This window comes from Passer domesticus, chromosome 5 (assembly GCF_036417665.1).
Source record: "Passer domesticus isolate bPasDom1 chromosome 5, bPasDom1.hap1, whole genome shotgun sequence".
Taxonomy (NCBI): Eukaryota; Metazoa; Chordata; class Aves; order Passeriformes; family Passeridae; genus Passer; species Passer domesticus.
In genome coordinates this window covers 34,645,542-34,666,843 of record NC_087478.1, presented here as the reverse complement: position 1 = coordinate 34,666,843, position 21,302 = coordinate 34,645,542, and the positions used below count along the sequence as shown (strand labels likewise).

General features: G+C 35.7%; 1 protein-coding gene across 1 annotated transcript in view; it reads right to left on the bottom strand.

Annotated features, from left to right (window-relative positions):
• TRHDE (thyrotropin releasing hormone degrading enzyme) overlaps positions 1-21,302 on the bottom strand; it is a 200,991-nt gene that overhangs the window by 105,836 nt on the left and 73,853 nt on the right. Inside the window, exons 4-5 of the mRNA XM_064419515.1 lie at positions 16,532-16,686; positions 10,541-10,654 (exon numbers count right to left, since the gene is read on the bottom strand). Coding sequence (XP_064275585.1) covers positions 10,541-10,654; positions 16,532-16,686 — 269 coding nt within the window. The remainder of the gene's footprint in view (positions 1-10,540; positions 10,655-16,531; positions 16,687-21,302) is intronic.

Here is a 21,302-nt window from a genome sequence, read left to right as displayed (position 1 = left end):
TCATGTAGATGTCTTTTATCCAAAACACTGTCAGAAAATAAGGGGTTTATTTACTTGATTTTTCAAGTCACAAATAAATGCAAAGAGTGAATTAAAAATTACATAAGGATTAAATAAGCTTTTTCATCTGAAATGACATATCTCAAACTTTATCTAAATTATAACAATTCCTGAATCAATGTCAACCTACTGACATGATATAAAGAAACTCTGGGAAATGCTGCATTTTTTTCAAAAGCCACCTTGATATCATTAGGTAAAATATACACACAATTACATAATAAATTCTATGTTTAATTTCTTGGGTGGCAAGGTTTTGGTATGAATGTGTTACTTTAAATTATTTTTATAAGACAGCTGAAAAGCTCTTCCAATGCTGATCTACCTAGAAATAGACCTTTATGTTAAAATTCATTAGAGCACAAGAAATGTACCTTGAGCTGACTGCATATCCAGGCAATTAAAAACACAGGGTGCAGGAAAGCCAATTACCTACACACTCTTAGTGTTCTCATCTGGCTGCATGAGGTAAGGTTTGTAAAACAAAAAGTAATGTCTTTTTCATATAATTGTTAATTTTCTCAGGCATAAGCAGTTAGTAACTGTCCTTTTTTAATGGGAAAAAAAGTAGAGAGAAACAATTAGAATGACAGTCCTACTCAGGGGGAAACTGCTGAGGTGTAAAAAGTGTAGATATTTTGGTTACACTTCCCTCGTGTTTTTTATCAGCCAGTAACAAAGCCCTAGTTTCATCAAATGTATGATATGTAACACATACAGGTGTGAACACAGACCTGTCTCAAAATCCAGGTTTGGATCCCAAAAGACAAACAGCTGTGTGAGTGGATTGTTACCGTTTTAAATTAACTCATTAAAAGGACCTTAGATAATCACAAATTAATACCTTAAATACAGAACCAGAATCAAGAAAATCAGCACATGGCAAACACAGTGAAGCTGCAGAGAACAAAACTAAGAAACATAGGAAAAGAACAGGCTACATTTTGGTTTTCTGTTTGTTTCTTTGGTTATGTCCTGAAGGACTGAAAAGGAGAACTTCAGATTCATGATCATCCATTCAAGTTACCATAGCTAAAAAAAATTCCTTGAAATTTACAGCGGACTGTCACACTGGGATAGAAGTGGAATAGTTAGTATGCCTCTAAAAATGCAAATTTACAGTTTAGTCAGAATTAAGAAGGCTTTTGACCTAAAAAGCTAAATTTCTTTAACAAAAAGGATTTCCATAACATGCCCAGCCCTTCCCTTTAGTATAAAGCCCCTGAGAGAAGGAGACTCAAATATAACTCATGGGAGGCATAGATAGACTGCTGATTGACAAGGGCCTACAGCTTGAAGAAGCAACAAGAAGCAGACATGCAAAAAGGAACTAAAACTGCCTTAATTATGTTGATGAAACACTACCTCAGCTCTTGAAGTCCTAATATCCCATTAAGGGGAAAAGGTCAATATGTGTGACCAAACTCCTTATACGAACGGAAGAAGGACTTTCTATTCTCTACTTATTTTACCCTGTGCATACAGTGGAATTGATCTGTTTTAACTGACACCTACAGGAGTAAAGAAACACTCATGACAGAAATTGTAAAGGAAATCAATCTTGGAATGTGTTTAATGAGACCAGCAAGCCAGTAACATGATAGGTGTCAGGTTTGCAGCTACGCACTGAAATAATGACAAAATGCCGTTAAAGATGGCCATTCCCTGAGGGAGTTCAACTGCAAGAAAAAAGGCAAAGACTGTGATCCACCTACGAGGAAAAGAGGGCTTCAGGTGAGTCTTGCAGCCTTGCTTGGAAAGTGTCAGTAGGCACATGCAAGTGCAATGCTAACACAGGGCCAGGGCACTGAGCAGGAAGGGTATCGCAGCACTACAAGGTAAGTCTGAAATAAGGACAGAGCTGCTTCCACACAAATCTGTGCCTCAGTTAAAGAGGAAGCTCCTCTACTCCCTGTCTTCCTACTGCACACTTGGAATCCAAACTCTCCATCTCTTCTCCTCAGAGCTTTCCTTGAACAGTGTATAGTCAAAGCCTGAGACACCAGACCTGTGTTGAAAATAAAACATATGACAATCATATCTGGTTGCTCTCATTCTTTAGAATGCTTCCAGGTGCAGGGACTGAAGTGCTGTTATCAGATGAACGCATCTTTAAAATATCTACATTTTCTGATTATTCCCAAATATCTGTGGTCACTAGATTCTAGTATTTGCCTCTTCATAGGAATGATTTCTTTAAATCTTCACCAGTAAGACCTTCTCTGCTTTGCACAAGATTTTCCTGAAAGACTTGTCCTTTTTCTGTGCTGTTTCCTCCCTAACCAACATTCAAATTCACCTCATTCTTGGGATAAAGAGAGAGAGTGGACATGCTTCATGTATAAATCTCTTGTACCTTCAAAAAGCATTTAGCTTCAAGAAAAATGTATTGTGTATAACAGGATAACAATGATGTAATGGAGAGAGGTTGCTGCTGGTGATTTTACAATATCATAATGAGGTAAAATGTAAGAGTAAAAGCATGACAATAATGTAACACTTAAAGACAGTAGCACAAAAATAATTTCTAAAAATTAATATTAAATACCAGGGAAAGTAACTAAAATGAAAGAAAAAAAATGGAATTAAAGAAACACCATAATGAAAGCCCAAACTGATAATTAGTACGCAAAAGAGATCAAAGGCCTCAATATTAAAGGCATTGCCTTTGTTCTGGGACAGCCATTTGAACACTTTATGGACTGCAAAATCTACATGAATAAAGCTTAACATTGGTGCGCAAATCTGCAAATTACTTTCCTGGCAAATTTTCAGAAAATATCATCTCCACAAGAGCTTTAGTAGCCATCAAGAATACAAAGAAGATAAGTGATCCTTCATGCCTAACAGACAAACATTTGCATGACACAATATTTGGGTTTACAGGGAAAGTGCACCCTAGGGAAAAAGAAATAGGGGTAAATTTTCAAAGCAACCAAAGAACACCAGCATATACACTACCAGCAGTTGAGTTCCACAAAATATATTACAGGATGAAGCTTAAAAAACCAGAAGAATGAAATCTATGAGGAAATCTAAGGTTTGGTGAAATACATTACGGCCAGATAAGATCTACTGAGAGCCAAAATCAAGTTCTTTCTGTCTATTTGTTTACAAGTCCTAAGATGTCATAGCACAGGAAGTCTCCTGAGTACTTGCAAACGACAGCAATGTTTCTTTCTTGCTTTCCAGTAATAATCTTTTATAAATACCTTGAGCAATTTAAAAACTTTTTTTTTAGTTTACATCTCTGATGTGTGCTTCAATTATGTGAATAATTTGCTGAAGAAGGCCTGCAACACATTCTACACTGATCAGCTGTGAGCATGTCACAATTCCACATCTACCTTCATAACCCTCTTTTCTGCATTTTCTGTCAAAGATCTTTTATAGCAAAATGTATGGAGAAATTTTCACACTGACTGACAACAATTCTGATTTCATTCTCCAAGATCATCATGTTTTGCCCCCATATATGTAGTTGCCTTCACTGAAATAGAGTCATTAAGCAAACAGACGAACAGAGAGTTTTCCTCATGCATTTGTCTTCAGAGCATTTTAAAATATTAGGCAACAAAACAGGAAGCTTATCCTCTAATTCAAACAACATAGAGGAAATCTGTAAAGGAAAATCACCTCAGCTCAAGAAAGAGTAAATAATACTTAAATGAAAAGTGGCTTTATGATGTGGTTGGCATATCAAGTCTACTTCCAGCAACTACTGTCAGATGCTACCATTCATGAAAATACTTTTCAGGTATTGCACACCTAGACTGTGCTTCAACCTGAAAGTGATGAGATTCAGCAAGTCCTGAAGGAAGCAGAGATGTTTTACAGACCCACCACAAATTACTTACCAGTTTGTGCTCCAAGTAACTGCACACTGCCACAACTTTAAAATAAAGTGGTAGCACATTCAGGATTGCTGAAAATTTGAGAAGCAGTCTTTCAGTTAAGAATGCCCTCAAAAACACAACTAAACTTTTCTATTGAATTTCCCATATCAACCATACTTCCTGATGAAATACATTTTCTTGTTTCAGCACAGAAACCCTGTAATGAGTCCTTGCTTTGAGGCAAAAGTTGCTGCAAAGTTTCTATCTCATCCTTACTGAAGACGAAGTGTCTACTGATTCAAAATTATGTGAAATTCAGACAGCTGAGTGAAGGTTTTTTTCTGAAACTAAAGCTTCATCTAAACCCTGAACTCAGAAGGTTTGAACCCACATTACTCCAAAGCTCCCATCATAATGTCACTTAAACTGCTGTCTCAAGATGAGCAGAAAATGACACGAAGCTAGAAAAGAAACTGACATTCTCCAAACCCATACTTAATGTCTTGAATAAATGTTTCATCTAAATGTTGATAATGACTTACATCTGATTTCTAACTGTTAAGAGTTAACTACTTAAAGTAAAGAATTCCCTATATTAATCTACTTTGCCAGAGCATTAAAAAAATGCAAGCCTCTCTTTAGGAAGAAAACATGGAAATGGAAATTCTTTTCTTAGTTATAAGCAAAATTTATTATAAGGTTTTCTTACCTGGTATACTTAAAAAGGGCTAGTAATTAGGAATAGGAAGATCTTGCACCTTACCTTTACAATCTCTTTTTTCCTGCCAAACTCAATTATACATGAGATTCTAGTTAATTTTACACTGAAAGCTTCCCCCATAGTCAAGTAAAAACAAAAATTCATACAAGGATTGACTTCACCAAGCAGTTACTGGAGGAAAAACACTCCATGTGGTATTAATTAAAGGCTTACTTTACACCAGCATGGGGAGCCTTTAACCAAAAAAAGAAAAGATGAAAGTAGTTTTAAAAAATGAGAGGCTGAATCTCTCTCCCTTAATGCTGAGCCAGCATGATATTTATGTTGGGTTAGAAGGATCAAGCAGACTATAGCTCAGGTCTGAAATGCCAAAATAATAATGAAATAAATCAAAAAGGTCCATATCTTAAGTCTACTTCAAAATGTGTAATGATTTTCTGGGCTTTCTATGAGTCAAACAATGCCTTAGAAATTTTTACTAATGGAGGCAAACACGTTAGGAGGCATGTAAGACAAAGCACATTAAAGATATGCATGTGTCTAGTGGCTGAATTCACTCATTATTCCAACCAAGTCAATGAGAAAGGTGGGCAACTAAGATCATTTATCTATTTCCTACTTATTATGATACAGATACGTTGATATGCAACCAATTACTTTCAACTGTCTGTAGTAACAGCAGGATTGTCCAGACAGTGGAACCTAATAGTATAAAGGAAGCACAGCTCACTTAAGGAAGGAGGAAAGATACCCTTCTATACAGGTACAAAATTTTCGATTTAATAAGAAAAATTAATTTAAAAGTTCATTTTTAAAAAAAAATCTGGCAGATATGATCATCCTTAATTATAAAAGTAGTAAGCAAATAATAAAGTAGGAAATCCTATCCCAATGCATTAATGGATCAAGAAGACATAGGATTCAAAGCTATTGCTGGTGTGCTACACCTTGACTCAGCCAGTGAAGTTGTCAGCAAAGCTAACTTTTATATAATAAAGAAAAGGGAGAAGGCAGCTGGGCTCTGTGAAATGCTTTCTCAGCACCAAGCCAGGTACTGACTGCTAAAGTATTTGATGCTCATTTGATGGATGTAAGGGCAAATTACATGCCAGTAATTCCTGCTGTCATAGTCTTCAAAATCTACCCCAATACCAGAGACATTCAAGGACAAGCATGATGGTTCCTTCTACCAGAAAATATGGAGGGAAAAGATCAGCCAATAAATTCCCGGATCTGCAAGCCTCAGCTGAATTCCTTCCTTTACAAAGCCACATGAAAAGGACTTCAGGATATGAGAGAAGCAAGACAGGAGGAAGACAGAATATACAGCTGCAAACAGGCCTCTGAAAGGAGGAAGGTGGGCACATTAGATGAGGAAAGACAGAGCTCTCAAGTGGAAATTACCAGCACGGAGTTTTCTGCTGTAATTTCCTCTGATTCTAAAACCAGCAAGGGCCCCTTCTACAGAGATGAGATTACCTTGTATTGGTCATAAGATCTTACCACTCAAGAACACACATCCAGCTGCTCTTGCTTTTTGATGGCATGGAGAGACAACCATATGGGAAGCCTCTAATACAGAAATCTCATCTTTTTCTAAGCCAGGGAATTCACATGCAGATGACTATTCCGAGCACACAAGATCAAGCAAAATTCTCTGATCTCAGAAGAACACTTTGCAAAGACAGCTTTCTTTTTAAAATCATCCTGACAATACAGAAACAACTGTTTAAACTTCCCAAACCTTTAAGAATGAGATCTAGCAGTAAGAATTTGAGGCATTTCAGAATAGGAATTTCAAAAAACTCTTAATTTGGGGAATAGGCAAGGCAAGAGGCTGAAATGGGAAGAATGGTGAATTCCCTTCCATGGAAAATGTCTAATCACTGTATAGCAGAGAGAGCTTTCCTGCAAAATTAAACATAAGCTTCTCCTTCGCAAGGCAAAAAAGTAACATGCAGGGACTTCTTTTTTTAGCTAAAAGAAAGGAATGAGAAATTCTAGCTTTAATCTGAAGCAACTTAGTTTTGAAAAAGGATATTCAGACAGTGGGGTAACCATTAAGGATCTCAGCACATAAAAAGCATCTTCCTGTTTTAAAACCAGCAAAATTTCATTCCCTTCCTTGGAAAAGTTCTGATGTATTTTCCATTAATTGCAATGAATAACGAACACCTCCATCAGAATGCCTCTTCATTCTCTTATTCACCCAAAATTTTAATCACAGAATAATCTGAGATGGAAAGGACCCACAAGGGTCATTGAGTCCAAGTCCTGGCTCTGGACAGGGCTATCACCAAGAGTCACACTGTGTGTCCAAGAGCACTGTCCAAACACTTCTTCAACTCAGACAGGCTTGATGCTGTGACCACTTCCCTCAGAGCCTGTTCCAGTGCCCAACCACCCTCCATATGAAGGACCTTTTCCTAATAGCTAACCTCAACCTCCCCTGACACAACTTCAGGCCATTCCCTCAGGTCACTGGGCATCACAGATCAGTGCCTGCCCCTCTTCTTCCCCTCATGAGGAAGTTGCAGATTGCAAAGAGATCCTCCCTCATTCTGCTCTCCTCCAGGCTGAACACACCAAGTGACCTCAGCAAGAGGATCCAGGACATAAGGATAGCAAGGGTTCAATAAGCACTGGATTTCCTTTCTCGTTAAGGTTATGCAAGCATGATGAACTATGGCAGTAAACACCTTCTGGACAACACAAGAAATTCCAGACATGTTGGAATGCTCAATAATAAAGTGTTGCAGTTCCTTGGCAGTTGGCACAGTTACCCATTCATCTTTCTTACCGTAAAAGAGTCTACAAGACAATTAAAGAAAAACTGAAAAAAATTTAAAATGGCAGGAGGAAGAAATATTTAAGAAAGCTAAAGAAGCTAGTGAAGAAGGAAAAGCCAAGAAATGGGTTTCACACAAAAATCATGGATTTCTGTTTTGTGCAGAACTTGGTGTTTTTGTTTTAAGAAATATTGGTGTGAACACGCCTAACAGACAGTTCTTCTCAAGAGTCTCAGGTTCAGCCATACCAAGGCTGTGAATGCCAGATAAGATGGACACTGAAAAATGCTCAGCTCTGCTAGAAGAGAAGCATCTTCAAACACATAGTATCAAAACTTTAGTGGTTTATAAGCCTTAATGGTGAAAGCATACGTGCCTGTAGCCTATAAATATCAAAATCTTAGAGAGGAAGCTGTGGATAGGTCCCATTTGTTTAGATGTATCCATTATCCAAGTCGCATTTCCAGACAAAAGTCCTTTTTCTGGAATGGACTACCAAGTCTTCTGCTTCTACATTTATCCAAAAAAGAATGTGACAAAATCTTTAGTAAGCTAAAGATAAGCTGATTTTGACATTTTAATCTATGGGTATCTTGAGCAAACCTTCAAGGTTAACATTTCAGAACTACAACGGAAAGAAGTTAGCTATCTAACTTTTCCAATTATTTAGAAATAAAGAGGATTTTATTTTATCACTATTTTCCTGACACAAAGAGCTGTGGTAACATACATTATACTTTTTTTTTTTTATTTATAATTCACAGGTATGAATTACTATTGACAGAACACCAAACAGAATACTGGAATATTGCACTGTTTGGCCATCATGACAGAAAATAAGGTTTGTAGTTCTTTTTTTGCAACTTGTACTTCATCCTTCTCTTCTGAAAAACAGTAAATTGCTTCAAACAGTTTCTCTTTTTATGCATGATCGCTTTAAGTTTTTCAAGTTTACAAATGTCAGTCAATATGTTTAAGGAAATTGCCGTGAAACTGAAAACCTTCAGGAAATTGAATGGACATACTACACACAAGATCCAAGACATTATGTCTTGGTTTTGTTTCTTGGGATTTAATGTTGGAAATTTTTATTATACTCAGCCACAGATACATTTCTCCGAACAGAATTTTGACCAGCCTTGAAGACAACAAACCCTTTAGACATATCATATGTTTAAACAGCAAATGCACTTTTTAAAAATAACAAAATTTTCAGCAAGCCAAATTTCAGTAACTTTTGCTTCCTCTTCCAAGAATCTATGTAATCAACATGCCGAAACAAGACAGTATTGATTCCTACTCTAGTAGTCTGCAAAAGAATGAAGTATGTTTAAGCCATTATGAGTTTCATCTCATTTTGTCATCATTTAAATATGTCAATATGATCATTTTTATATCAAAGGCCACAGATATCCAAAGCCTTATGAACGATATATGTCTTTTTTTTTAAGAAAAACTTGACAGATTAATACTTTTTCAGGCACAGCAATATTACTGTAGCTAATTCTAACTTATGCAACACATTTCTGATTTCCCAGTTTAACTGCCATCCCCTGTTCAATCCACTATTCTTGCTTGTATTCTGCAAAGATGCCAAGATTTCACATGATGGGCATGCTATTTGCATAACAGTGAACATTATATTCATTCCACAGAAATTTCAAGCAAATATACTATATTCCAAATGACTTCTTAAGCATAGTTATTCTGAATTTGTTAGACTGATTACGTGAAGAACAAATGACTGATGATTTGAAGATAAAATTCAATGTATAAATGTTGTCATCCATGACACTTCACTATGTTAAAATCACAAAGGCCTGCCAAATTGAATTGCATTCATAATTAGAATCATTACATTGTAATTCAGATTGCGTTCTTTATAAAGATGAATAGAATGAGTTTTAATATAGTCAAACCCAGGGAAACCCAAAAAGCCTACCTATGCAAGACAGTTGTCAGTTCAAATAAAGGTTTGTTTTCCTTTTCATAATGCAATTATAAACCAAAATTGACACCTGAAATAAAAAATTAAAATACTACAAGGAATTCAAATTTCACAAGAAGTACAACTAACTCAAAAAAAATCTGTATACGACTATTTTTTAAAAATTAGCTTTAACACATAATTATAGCATCTTCATTTTCTGGCGCCAAAAGTTAGCGGGATAAGTATACTCAAGAAAGCACATAGAAATGGAAAAAAAAATCAGACGTTAGTTTTTAAGGGTTTAAGCAAAACATCCAAGCCCCAACAAATCTCTGTCAGACAATCATGATCTATAATAAATATTTTGCCACATAGTCAAACATATATAAGCACAAACCGTTAGCACACATAAGCATGCCTCCAAAGGACAATAAAATCTCTATAGGAACTTTCAACATGGTCTCATACATGATTTTCTTGTACTAAGGTCTCATCTCTCTTATTTTTCTTATAAATATAATATAGCTAGACTACAGCAATTGATATAAATTGGGATCTGTCTAGGTACAATATGAAATAACAGAAGGATTCCAAAATAATGTCCCAGCATGGAATTCCTAGTTCCTTCAGAGAGCTCCAGTATTTGCACACTGGTTGAAAAAGCATGTTCCACTGTGTATGGCTAGAAACCATGCCAAAACATAAAATCTCAAACTATGTAGCCCATGTTAATTTAGCATTTACTCTACATATCCAAACAATACCAGGAAGATAAAAAGAATATATTTAGGGAGAGGAGAACTGTAAGAAAAAATATGCTCAGTTTTATAGAATGTTTTAGCCAAACATTTCTTTCCAATTTATCTTGTGGATAAAATTCAATGTTCTCAATGTTTTAAAAAATAGTCCATGTTAAATCATAACTGCTTTAATCAAAAACATTTCTAAGCAGAGAGACAGTAGCTATTTTAATGCCGAGTTACAATAGACATGACATTATTTCTTTTGCAATAAATTTCAGATTACACTTTTGCAATGCTGTCAAATTATTTCACACCTAGTGATTTTGCTTCATTCGACATCTGAATCTTCCATGCATCATTTGGTATTTTTCAGCAGTCCCAGTCTACAACAGAAGCAGGAGTCTAACAGCAGAGCAACTTTTCTGTGGAGTCTCCACATTAACCAAATAGAACTGACTTACCATGTTCCACCCTGGGTAGAGGTAGTCTGTCCCAACAAACTCAAAATAGTGAGCAAAACCTTCTTTCAACCACACATCCTCCCACCAAACTGGAGTCACAAGGTCACCAAACCACTGGAAAAACAAAAAGTTCACATCAACAACTTTAACAACCTTTAGGAAACCATGTTTGCATATATTTCACCTAGACAAACAGATTCTCTACTCGTATTAACAAAACAGTAGTATTTACCACGCACTGAAATTCACTAACTGTATTTGTCCTAATTTTTGCTAATTAATTCAATATTACAGAATGCACAAGTTAATGAAGTAAAACATTAGAAAATAAGAAGCAAAGCAAAAGAAGCATTGAGGATAGTATTCACAGTGTCAACTTTAGTTCTCTGAAGGTGATGCTCACCTAGATTTAACAGAATAACAAAGACACCGGACAGAAAAAGGCTTCTAACTCAAGTAATCTGATCCATTACATGGAAATTTCATGATGCATAGTGTGAATAACGAAAAACATATATATGAGAATGGGAACACATTCTCCACCCCAGACCTAAATTTTAGCATTTCTTTCTCCCCACTCTCTGCCCACTAAGATCTACAATACTATTGATGCTCCTCTCCTTGGCAGGTTTCTTAAAGAAAGCAGCTTTACACAACAATGCCAGCTCTCTATGGGTAGGACTCAGAAGCTTAAAAGCAGGACATTGATGCCATTTAGAGAAGATACTAGGGTATGTGAGATACCCACAAAGGCCCAGGAAATTTCATACATGACCTAAAGGCCATGTGCAGCCCTCACAAACAGCAACCGAAAGCAGAGGTATCTGAAACAGCACAGCCCACCTGTGTATAGTCAAAGGAACCCTACTTGAGCTGCCTGCCTTTCCCATTTCCTCCATATGAGTCTTCAACATCCTCACTGACTTCAATCTAATTTATCAAGGACAGAAATCTCAAGGATAACTAAACTCCATAAACTCCACAAGTAAATAAAGATCGTCAGCTGAAAAGTGGAGAAGGGTTGAGCTGAGGGCAAGGCAAGAATACAACCATTACATACTCTGCTCACAGAGTATACCTCAACAGACACAAATCTCATAATACAGAACATGCAGGTGTCAGAGGGATTTTGCACAGAGCTGGAATGATCATTGGAAGACAGATGAGGACCGGAATTCATAGGAAACCAGATGTCATATATTCATCTGCTGATGGACGACCTCGTTTAAATGATTATTTAAATTATTTAAATGCTTGTAATGTGTAACCTGAATAATGTCACACCAGTGATAAGAACAGAAACATCAACAGTATTATGAAAACCTATTTCATACTCTCTGTAGCATCTCTTCTGCCAAAAAAATACCAAAACTTTGTTTAAGTAACATTATCTTCCAGTTTTCTCTTAATATTTATAAAAATTCATTATAATCAACAGAGATAATTTGGAGCTTTCATGTGTAAGCAAGCTCTAAAAATACAGAGAGGGCGCAGCACGTATTCTAGAGGGAAAGACACAGGTCAGAGCAGAGGAACCGATGCTGAACTGTAATGAGAGTGAGCAATGAGTGAAAGCAGAGATGGCCCACAAGCAGTTTGATTTCATGACAGCTGGCTTGTTTGAAGGCTTTGTCTAGGACCTGAATGAAAGATGTCACTTCTGTGCATGTCTTTGTGGAGTGAGAATGACACCACAGAAGGATCAATGCTGAAATGTGGATCTGTAGTGATGTGAACATTAGAGCTTCAAAGAACAGACAAGCAAAGACCAGACTAGCTGGAAGATTAACAGACAGCCACATAAGGTTCAGCAAATAGAATTCAAATTAAAACAATGAAGAAAAACATGGCAATGAATGTCACTGAAGATCACCTTAAGAATTTAGAGAGAAAAGATGAGGTTGCTAGAAGTCATATTCATATACTATGTGAAGCTAAACTTAATGCATACTCAGTATGCATAATATATTATATATGCATAAATTAATAACATAAATTAAGTCTCTACAATAAATTAACTCCTTACAAGGCCACTAAACAGAGATCCTGATCTTAAGAATTGAAACAACAAAGAAATGCTGGAAATATATTCATATAGCTTATGCAGTTTCAGAATTTAAAACAATAAAATGAATATAACTTTCAGACCAAGAAGTATGGAAGTTAAATTCATACTAGAGTAGGTTGCTTAAATGATTTCTAATGAGTAAACATAACAGCATAGAGTTTTTTTCCTGAATCACAGGAGTACTACTGAACAAATACAAAACCAGTGGTACATTTTGAACTACGACTAGACAGAGATATTTTTAAAAAACAGAGGTTGTAAAGTTCGTAATACCTCATCTTATAATTTGAATTAATAACATTAATTTATGGTGCTACAAAAGAGAATTTCTTCTACTCCTTTGTGAGTTTTCTGGGTTCATTTGTTAATGGCACAATTAAAATTATTCATTTAATTATACACCTAAAGGAAGAAATGTTTTAAAGGCATTAAACCAGTATGGGATATCAATATGACAATGTAGGGAATTTGCTTAACTACTTTTGAACAGTATCAGAGAGATTTATGGGTGTCAGAGAGAGAGCAGTACCCAGAGGCTGTAAGCAAGAAAGCCAAATTTTCCAGCAGAAAGGTGCTATTATCTTCCTAGGTGTTACATGTCTCAAAGGAAAACTGTAATTAAAGCATTTAATTTATTTAAGTAATTATTTATTTATTTTTGTATTAGACTGTAGGCTCTATCTGCCTGGAGTGAAGACCATCACTTCATTTTGAAATGTATTGATCACATAAATTTCTCTTCTGCCTCAGGTATTATGTTCAACCTGATATGCAGAAAGTACTTACTTACAGATACACTGAAAGGACACTCTTTTCTATATGTTTTTTACAGGTTATTTAAAAAAATGTTGATTTAGAAGTTTTTCATTTGCTTTCTGCTTTCATGCTTCTGTAACTCAATCTGTCACACCAAGTTTTGTGCTCTGGTGGGAAATCTATCACAAAAAATCATGATGCATAAATTCAAATGACTTTCTTCAAAGGCTATAGGTGGAACTGATCTATGATACACAAATTACTACCTTAAAAGAATTACTACCTTAAAAGAATTATTTTAATAAATTATGGTAATTATTTCAAGCTAACCAATTAAGTTGATAGAAATACATGTGTTTTGACCAACTCATGTTTTGGAGCTTAGAGGACAAGATTTTATGCCAAAACACTCATATGATCAATTTTTTTTTTAATCAAATAAACAAATATTCTGAAAGAACACTCAAACTGAAATATCAAAAAACAACACCCTACAAAATTACTGAACCAAAACTACTGAAGTAACTTTAATGCATCATTCCCAAAACGTGTATCTAAAATACCTGGTGAAACATGAAAACTCAGCTGTGAAGAAACTGGTCATGAAATCCTTTCTTACACACTTTTTACTTGTATTTTAGCAACCACTGAATTTTTCCTTTTGCAGCGCTGTCTCTCATTTTCTATCTGTCCTGAGCACTGTGTTCAAGCATTAATACACAGCAGGTTTGGTAATTACAATTTTTAAAAAGTCAAATCTGAAGACAACAATCTGGATTTTTAATACAAATCTGATTTCTCTAATCTTGGAAACATTAGCCAAAAAATGCTTTTTACTCTAAGTAACAGGGCTCTCATACACATCAGTTTACTACATGCTCAGATATGTTCCATAAATCTGGAAGTCATGGCTTCAAAGTCAGGGAAACTGAACAATGACACAATTCTTTAAAAAAAAAACCAAACAAAAAAAATCCATACATATTTTAGAAGAGTTTCATTTCCCCTTCCCTGAAACCTAAAAAAAACAAACCCCAATAAATAAAAAAAAAATAAAACTGGAAATGTGGATTCCAGTTTTGCTTGCACCAGAGAGAATTTGGTTAATTTTTGTTATTCTACGTGTAAAAATGAGTGAAGGGGAAGAATATTCATGTGTCACACAGGCTAACAGGTGATATGATGCACAGCCAAAGACAATGAAAAATGCAGTGAATAAATAACAATTAAACAGCAGAGGCAAAAGATCCTGCACCCAACCTGGTCTCGGTTCAGTATATTTTCAGCTAAGATAGTATTGTTTAGAGCTCCTCGAGGGGCTTCTGAGTATGGTAAGATAAAGAGAGAAAAAAGGGCTAAATAAAGGCAATGTGATGGAGGTGCTAGACAGTGGTTTTTATGTTATATTTTTTGAGTGTTTCTCCCTTTAAACTTTACTTGCAGGTGAATAATCCATATTCTGTGTGACACAATTCTGCATCCAAAAAGTAGAAAAAATGCTTCTTTAATTTCAATTTTTTCTATCTTGTCTAGCTATCCAGTGAAGTAGCTGAGCAAATACCTAATCTGCATGGTACTGAAACAGAAACAGCAGCAACAGGAACATAGGAAGTTACTTTTAATTAAGCAAACAGCACTGGAAGTAATACCAACATGGACATCAAGTAAACCACCTCATCTGCAATTTTAAGGTCACTTAAATGCATTTTATGATCATATTTCTACCTTAAAATAAATTCAGCTATAGTTTTTGCCCACTAAAATTCCCAGAACAATGTAAAAAGGCTTCACTGTCTATAAGCACCAAATAAACAAACTTGGCCAGTTACTGATGTAATTGCCCATCTCTGAAGTACAAATTGCTCTGGAAGCAGAGGAAATTATCAAAGCAGTGCAAAGAATAACTGGAAGAAATGAAACAACTTCAGAAAAACCAAGACTTAAGCTGAACACTTGGAGAAAGTTACTTACTATCAGATTTAATCAAAAGGTTTAAGGGAAGCCATATAACCCTGTAATCAGGAGCAGAGAACCCAGCACCACAAACACATCACGTGGAAAAATCTAATACTCACAGGAGCTGGGACTTGATGACCTAATGTATGTTTTCCACACATGATTCCTAAGGCACTGTAATTTTTCTAGCTGAACTGTGTACTACTCTATTGCACTGCACAGTGAAGAGCTTAGAGCAAAATCAGATGACAACATCAAGATCAAACCAGCAGTACCTTTCAATAAAAATTTCATCTTTTAGTTGAGGACTTCATATTCATCAACCATTTTAATGTGAAATACAAACATGAACCAAACATTATTTTCAGGTTCATCTCCCAAAATGCCATTTCAATGGATTCCTTTTACATGGTACTTTTTATTTGCAGAAAGTGTTAAGAATTTGCATTGCCTTTAAAGAATACTGTGTAAATTCACAGATGCATGCCATGGTGATTACACAGTACGATTTCATTCATTTTAACCTGAAGGCTATGATTATGCCTCTTATGAGTGTAAGAAAACCTTTCCTGCCCCTGTAGCAAATTTCTTCAATAACATTTGCATTCAATTCAATATTACTAACACTTATAATGTGTTTAGCTTGAGATAAGAAGATGGGAAAAACGTAAAATAAATTGTAATATGAGTTTATTATTTTAGGTTTTCTTATTGACAAAATAGTTTCTGCACACATAAAGACTTGCTTATCCATCATTGGTCAACAGAGAGGGTCAATACAAAACTGAGAAAAAAACTGAGAAGAAAAATAAAGTGGATGTGTATATATGACAGAAAATAAAGACAACTACCAAACTGACTTCAGCCAAAACATTTTTTGACACGAACATGAAACTTAGCATGAATCTGCTATCAACAAGTTTATTCTACATACCAGTAACAAATACACTGACAGACAAACACACACAGAATATATTGCTACAGAAGATAGGGAAGCTGTTCATTGCTATAAATGTTCTCTTCTATACCCATTTTGAGTCTTCACAGTTGTGGTAGTGGAGGGATGTGTCTTACAGACCTCCTTGTTACATGGATTCCAGCTACAATAGAAATCACAACCATCCATATATACAATACAAATTCATTTTCAGTTCTGAAAAGGAACGCATGGTTTCTGACATTGAGATCTAATACGTGAACACCTTTAATACCTGATGACATAGCTCATGTACAATGACCATGGTGACATCCAGCAGGTATAAAATAGAAGAAATGCTTGGATCTAGCAGTATCCTTTGCTCCACGAAAACACTCAGTCCCCAGTTTTCCATAGCAGCATATGGATGCTTAGGCACAGCCAACAGATCTAGAAATAGAAAAGATGTATGTTAATTCCTTGTGAGAGCTACTATGCTGAAGAGCTATTGCAAGAGGGAGCATAAATCATCACTAAAAACATTTTAAATAACATACATGGGGAAAAAAAGAGCTCTCTAGTAATATTTCTTAGGAAACATTAATAAAATATTCCTTTTTATCTTATGCCACTATCTGTTCACAAATTATAACGTTATTGATGTAATACAGTACTTAGTATTTCTAATGAAGCTTTCTGTATAGAATCCAGCTTATTTACAACACCTTGTTGATTTATTTCTGTGTTTGATACTGCTTCAAATGTTTACTATACCATATCAGCACAGTAACACATACTCTCTACAAGTTGTTTTTTTTTTAATCTTTTCATTAAAGCAACTCCTTTATGAACATCTTACACATCAAACTGTATGTAATGACTGACATTTAGGGTTGCTCTGAAGAAATATTGTTTCATAACATCAAGAAAAATGGCAAACTGTTCAGAATCCCCAGTTCTTACTGAACAAGGCATCTTCCAGGGTGCACTGTTGCTAGCATGCATCCTCTGGGAGCAAGACTGCTGACAGCCACCTCTAAGCCCTGCCAGCTGGAACAATGGAACCATACGCAACTTAAGAAACTTTACTTCAGTTTTGTATTTATTAAGTGAGAAAATATTAGGAGTAAGATGGGATCGTCCTTCATCAAGTTAAAAAAAAGCACCAAGGAATCTCTCCCAGTGGCATAAGGTTGAACAACTCAATATGACAATACATGTCTTAAAAAAATCTTACTGCAGAAGATTGAAAAGGCACTAAATTGACTACCAGTCTGGAAAGAAATCTAAAATTACAGTAAATTTCCATAGGTTTAATATAGGTTCATAAACGAACCAACACACAATTCTGCTTCAAGGAAAAAACTTCTGAAAGAGCCCAAAAACAGTTGTTTGTCTATATGAAGCCCAGTACAACCTGTGTACAAATCAGACAGCATTTTGGAACCTCCAGTGTGACATCACCATGGTGCTCCCTCCAGTCAAACTAATTAGCCTGACTTCTCAATTAATTAGCCTGGCTGCCACACTCCTCTCTCATTTGCCTCTAGTACTTCTGCTTTCAAGGATAGTTCATTGGCAGTTATCACCAGTCTGTCTAGGTGGTCCTTCACTGGATGACTTGCTAACATGAAAAAGAGAAATTCTGACCTAATTATTCTAAACAATACTATAAATTGTATTACAGCACTGACACTAGGTTTGTCTGTTTTGGCTTGCTGATGCATGTGCTAGAATTGGCTTGGAGAACAAACAGACTGCAGAAACCCTGCTCCGAGATTCAAAGGAACTTGCCACTGAAATACTGCGAAAGGAGAATTTGGGTATATTCTGGCATTCCTAAAAAGGGCCTGCTTCAAGAAACGTAAAAATATCAGCCTCCTAATGAATTCAAGGCCAGTCTAGCAGCTACTTCCAAATACATGCAGAAAACATCCAAATCACAGAGACACCCTTCAAATGCTAAAGAAAAAATATTTTATAGAAAAACGAACACTAGAACACCTAATTAAAGAAAATAAGGAAAAATCAAAAACATGGTGTTCAAGATTAGGCATGTGAGTAAATTCAGAACTACACGCTCTCCTTTTCTTCTTCAGTTGAAGTTTGAACTGTATTATTTTTTTAGAATAACTGCAATTTTTTATAAATTACATGCAAAATGAAAAGCTCCTGTCTGCTATACAAAGAAGGAATAGGGATGGGAAAAGAAAAAAAAAAAGACACAAACATTACCAGGTGGAATCACTGAAATTAATAGCAAGTTTTCATTAACATTAAACAGGCATCTCTCCGCTTCTCAACTCTGTAAAGAAAGCCATAACTTTTCTTACACCAATTAAACTTTCCTCCAAAGGTGTCTTCAGAAGATGAATACTGTTCTTATTTACCCCAATTAAGTTTCCAGCACTTCCCTTCCAAAACAGAAGAGAACAAGCAAAAAAGTAAAACCAGGTCCCTATTTTTCACTGGTCCTTTCATCTCTTTATTCTCCTTTGGGTTCATTTGTAGTTTTTGGTCTTTCTTTCCAGCCAAAATGGATAGATTTTGTCAGTGTCATCCAGTAATAAACTGGAATAACTCTTGTGGAACTGGGAAACAATGGTGAGGTCTCACACTAAACACATTTATAGGCTAATTACAGACTGTCTTTCACTATTTGTGTCATTGTTATTGCTTTTCTGGTTGGGACTGATACTTTACAGCACTGACACACCAACAAAACCTTCCAATCTGATGGACAGATAACTGCCTTGCAGGAAGACAGCCGCAGAGGGATATTTTAAATCACTTTCATCCAACACATCCCCATTTCTCTGCAAGCCTGAAAAGTCCTTTCACGCACCGGCTACTGCTGAAAGGGCTTTTCTGAAGAGAGAAAACAAAACATATTAGATAACCCTGTCAGTTTCCAGAATGGTAATCCCTGCAGGTGACATGAGCACACCAATAATGTTGAGTGAATATGAGCACACTACCATTTCTTTGCACAGGGACTGATACACTACACTTTAATGCCAAAGAGACTTTCTTAATCTCCACCGACTGACAGAATGGTCTCTGAAAATATTCATCATCACGAAATTTTTTGCTTCTTATTGTCTACATCTAAATTCTGAATATCCAAGTCTCAACGTTAATTTTTCAGTGGCTGTTCTTTGATAGCATCAAAAATTACTACTACCTTTAAAATTCCAAACACGTCTAGTTTTGTGGTAAAAGACACAATAATCTGTATCTTTCTCTGGGGAGTAATAAATGCTTGATTTCAGAGGAACAACATGTGATGTTCAAGTCTCAACATGAGAATTTGTATTTTCCTGTTTATCACACCATTAGAGCCCTGAGCAAGGTATCCTGTGATTCTGGAGGTGACATCTGTTAAGGTTTTAGTGTCATTTTTAAGGAGTAAGGTACAAAGGGAGGAGTGAGAATGCACATTTTGATGGAAATATCATTCACACATATTACTGCACAAAAGTGTTCCGCACTAACTGCAAAATGGGAACTACTGAATATCTAACAGCTTGTATACATGCTGCATCCAGTCACTCTGCACACTATTTAATTAAATTCTTTGTAAAGCACTTGTGAATGTTTGATTATGTGGATATTGCTGGGGAAATAGAAATGTGTGTTATTGCTTGCAGAGAATAATATCCTCATGCGTCATAAAACTGTTACTTGAGATTTCCTGATACAGCAGTGCAGAGTCCCATGTAGTGCTGGAATAATAAAGGGTTTCTACCTCCTGGCCTTCACAGAGACTAAATTCATGACCAACAAGTAAAAATTATACCTCTAAAATAAAATCACGAGGCAAAAATGTGTTGGAGCTTCACACTAACATGCTACACTGGTATAATTATTTTAATAGGACAGACAGCATTTGGATTAGATTAATAGATTTAATAGATTTTTTTAAATCTATTTCTGTGTGACTTTCAGAAAAATAAATTAAGTTACAAAAATTGTACATAGCTCAACAGCTTGTTTTATTGCCAAACATTTAATTAAGCCATCATAACTATGTGAGCTTACATCAAATATAATCCTCTGACATTATCAGCAAGTTATCATCATACAGCAAAATAGAAATTAGCAATTTCACACTTAAGTTGGCCACAAAGAAAATACACATTTGATGGGGGTTTTTTATCTATGAACTTATTGTCTGTGCAATTTTCACAAATGATACTGTTTTTCAATCTTTGCCACTCAGTGTGGCATCTTCTAGGTTCTGTTAAAAAGCATTATATTCCCCAAAGTACAAACTGGGAACATCACTCCCACTTTAAATGACAGCACGGTTAGAACAGAAAAGGGTTAAATGCAAAAAGATCCAGCTCTCACTGCTCTTATGCAGTGTCATGAATTTATGGGGCCTTCCCCCCCCCCCTTTACCATCCTACTCTCTTGCGAACATCAAAGCATCTTCTTCATCACGGTGATTCTACTACATTTAACCATCTCCGTTTGAAGATGGACAAGGACATTGCACACATGCACACATCCTCACTATACATACAAATATGAGTGTGTGAATAAACACCAACAGACATCCACATTTACCAACATTATGCACTGCAATCTTATTTGTTTGAGCTGCTGGTTGTGATGTAACCAAGGGCTAGATATTCCAGAACATATGACAGTATTATATTTCTAATACTCATGGTGGAAGTTAAAAAGCACTAAGGGGAAAAAAAATAGATGTATGAATTATTTCTGCACTTTTTCTCTTAGCATACAGGAGAAGTCTCCCAAGTAAATATCAGAGAACCCTGAAACACTGCAAGTTGTAAACGAGAACAGAGACACAAGAATTTTCTGTCAAGCATCTTTACACATACATTTTCCTTAATAAACCCAGAAGGCATGCAGGGATAAACTGTTCACTCCATGAACTCCATGTTTTTTCCTTATAATCCCTACTTTTATTACAAAAAATGACACTACAAAAATAATTTGAATGCATCTGTGTCTCCCACAATGTTATTTTCATTCATTTCTTCAGGATATTGGCACAGGTATGTTGCTCCCAGGATTTCCACTTTTTTGACAAC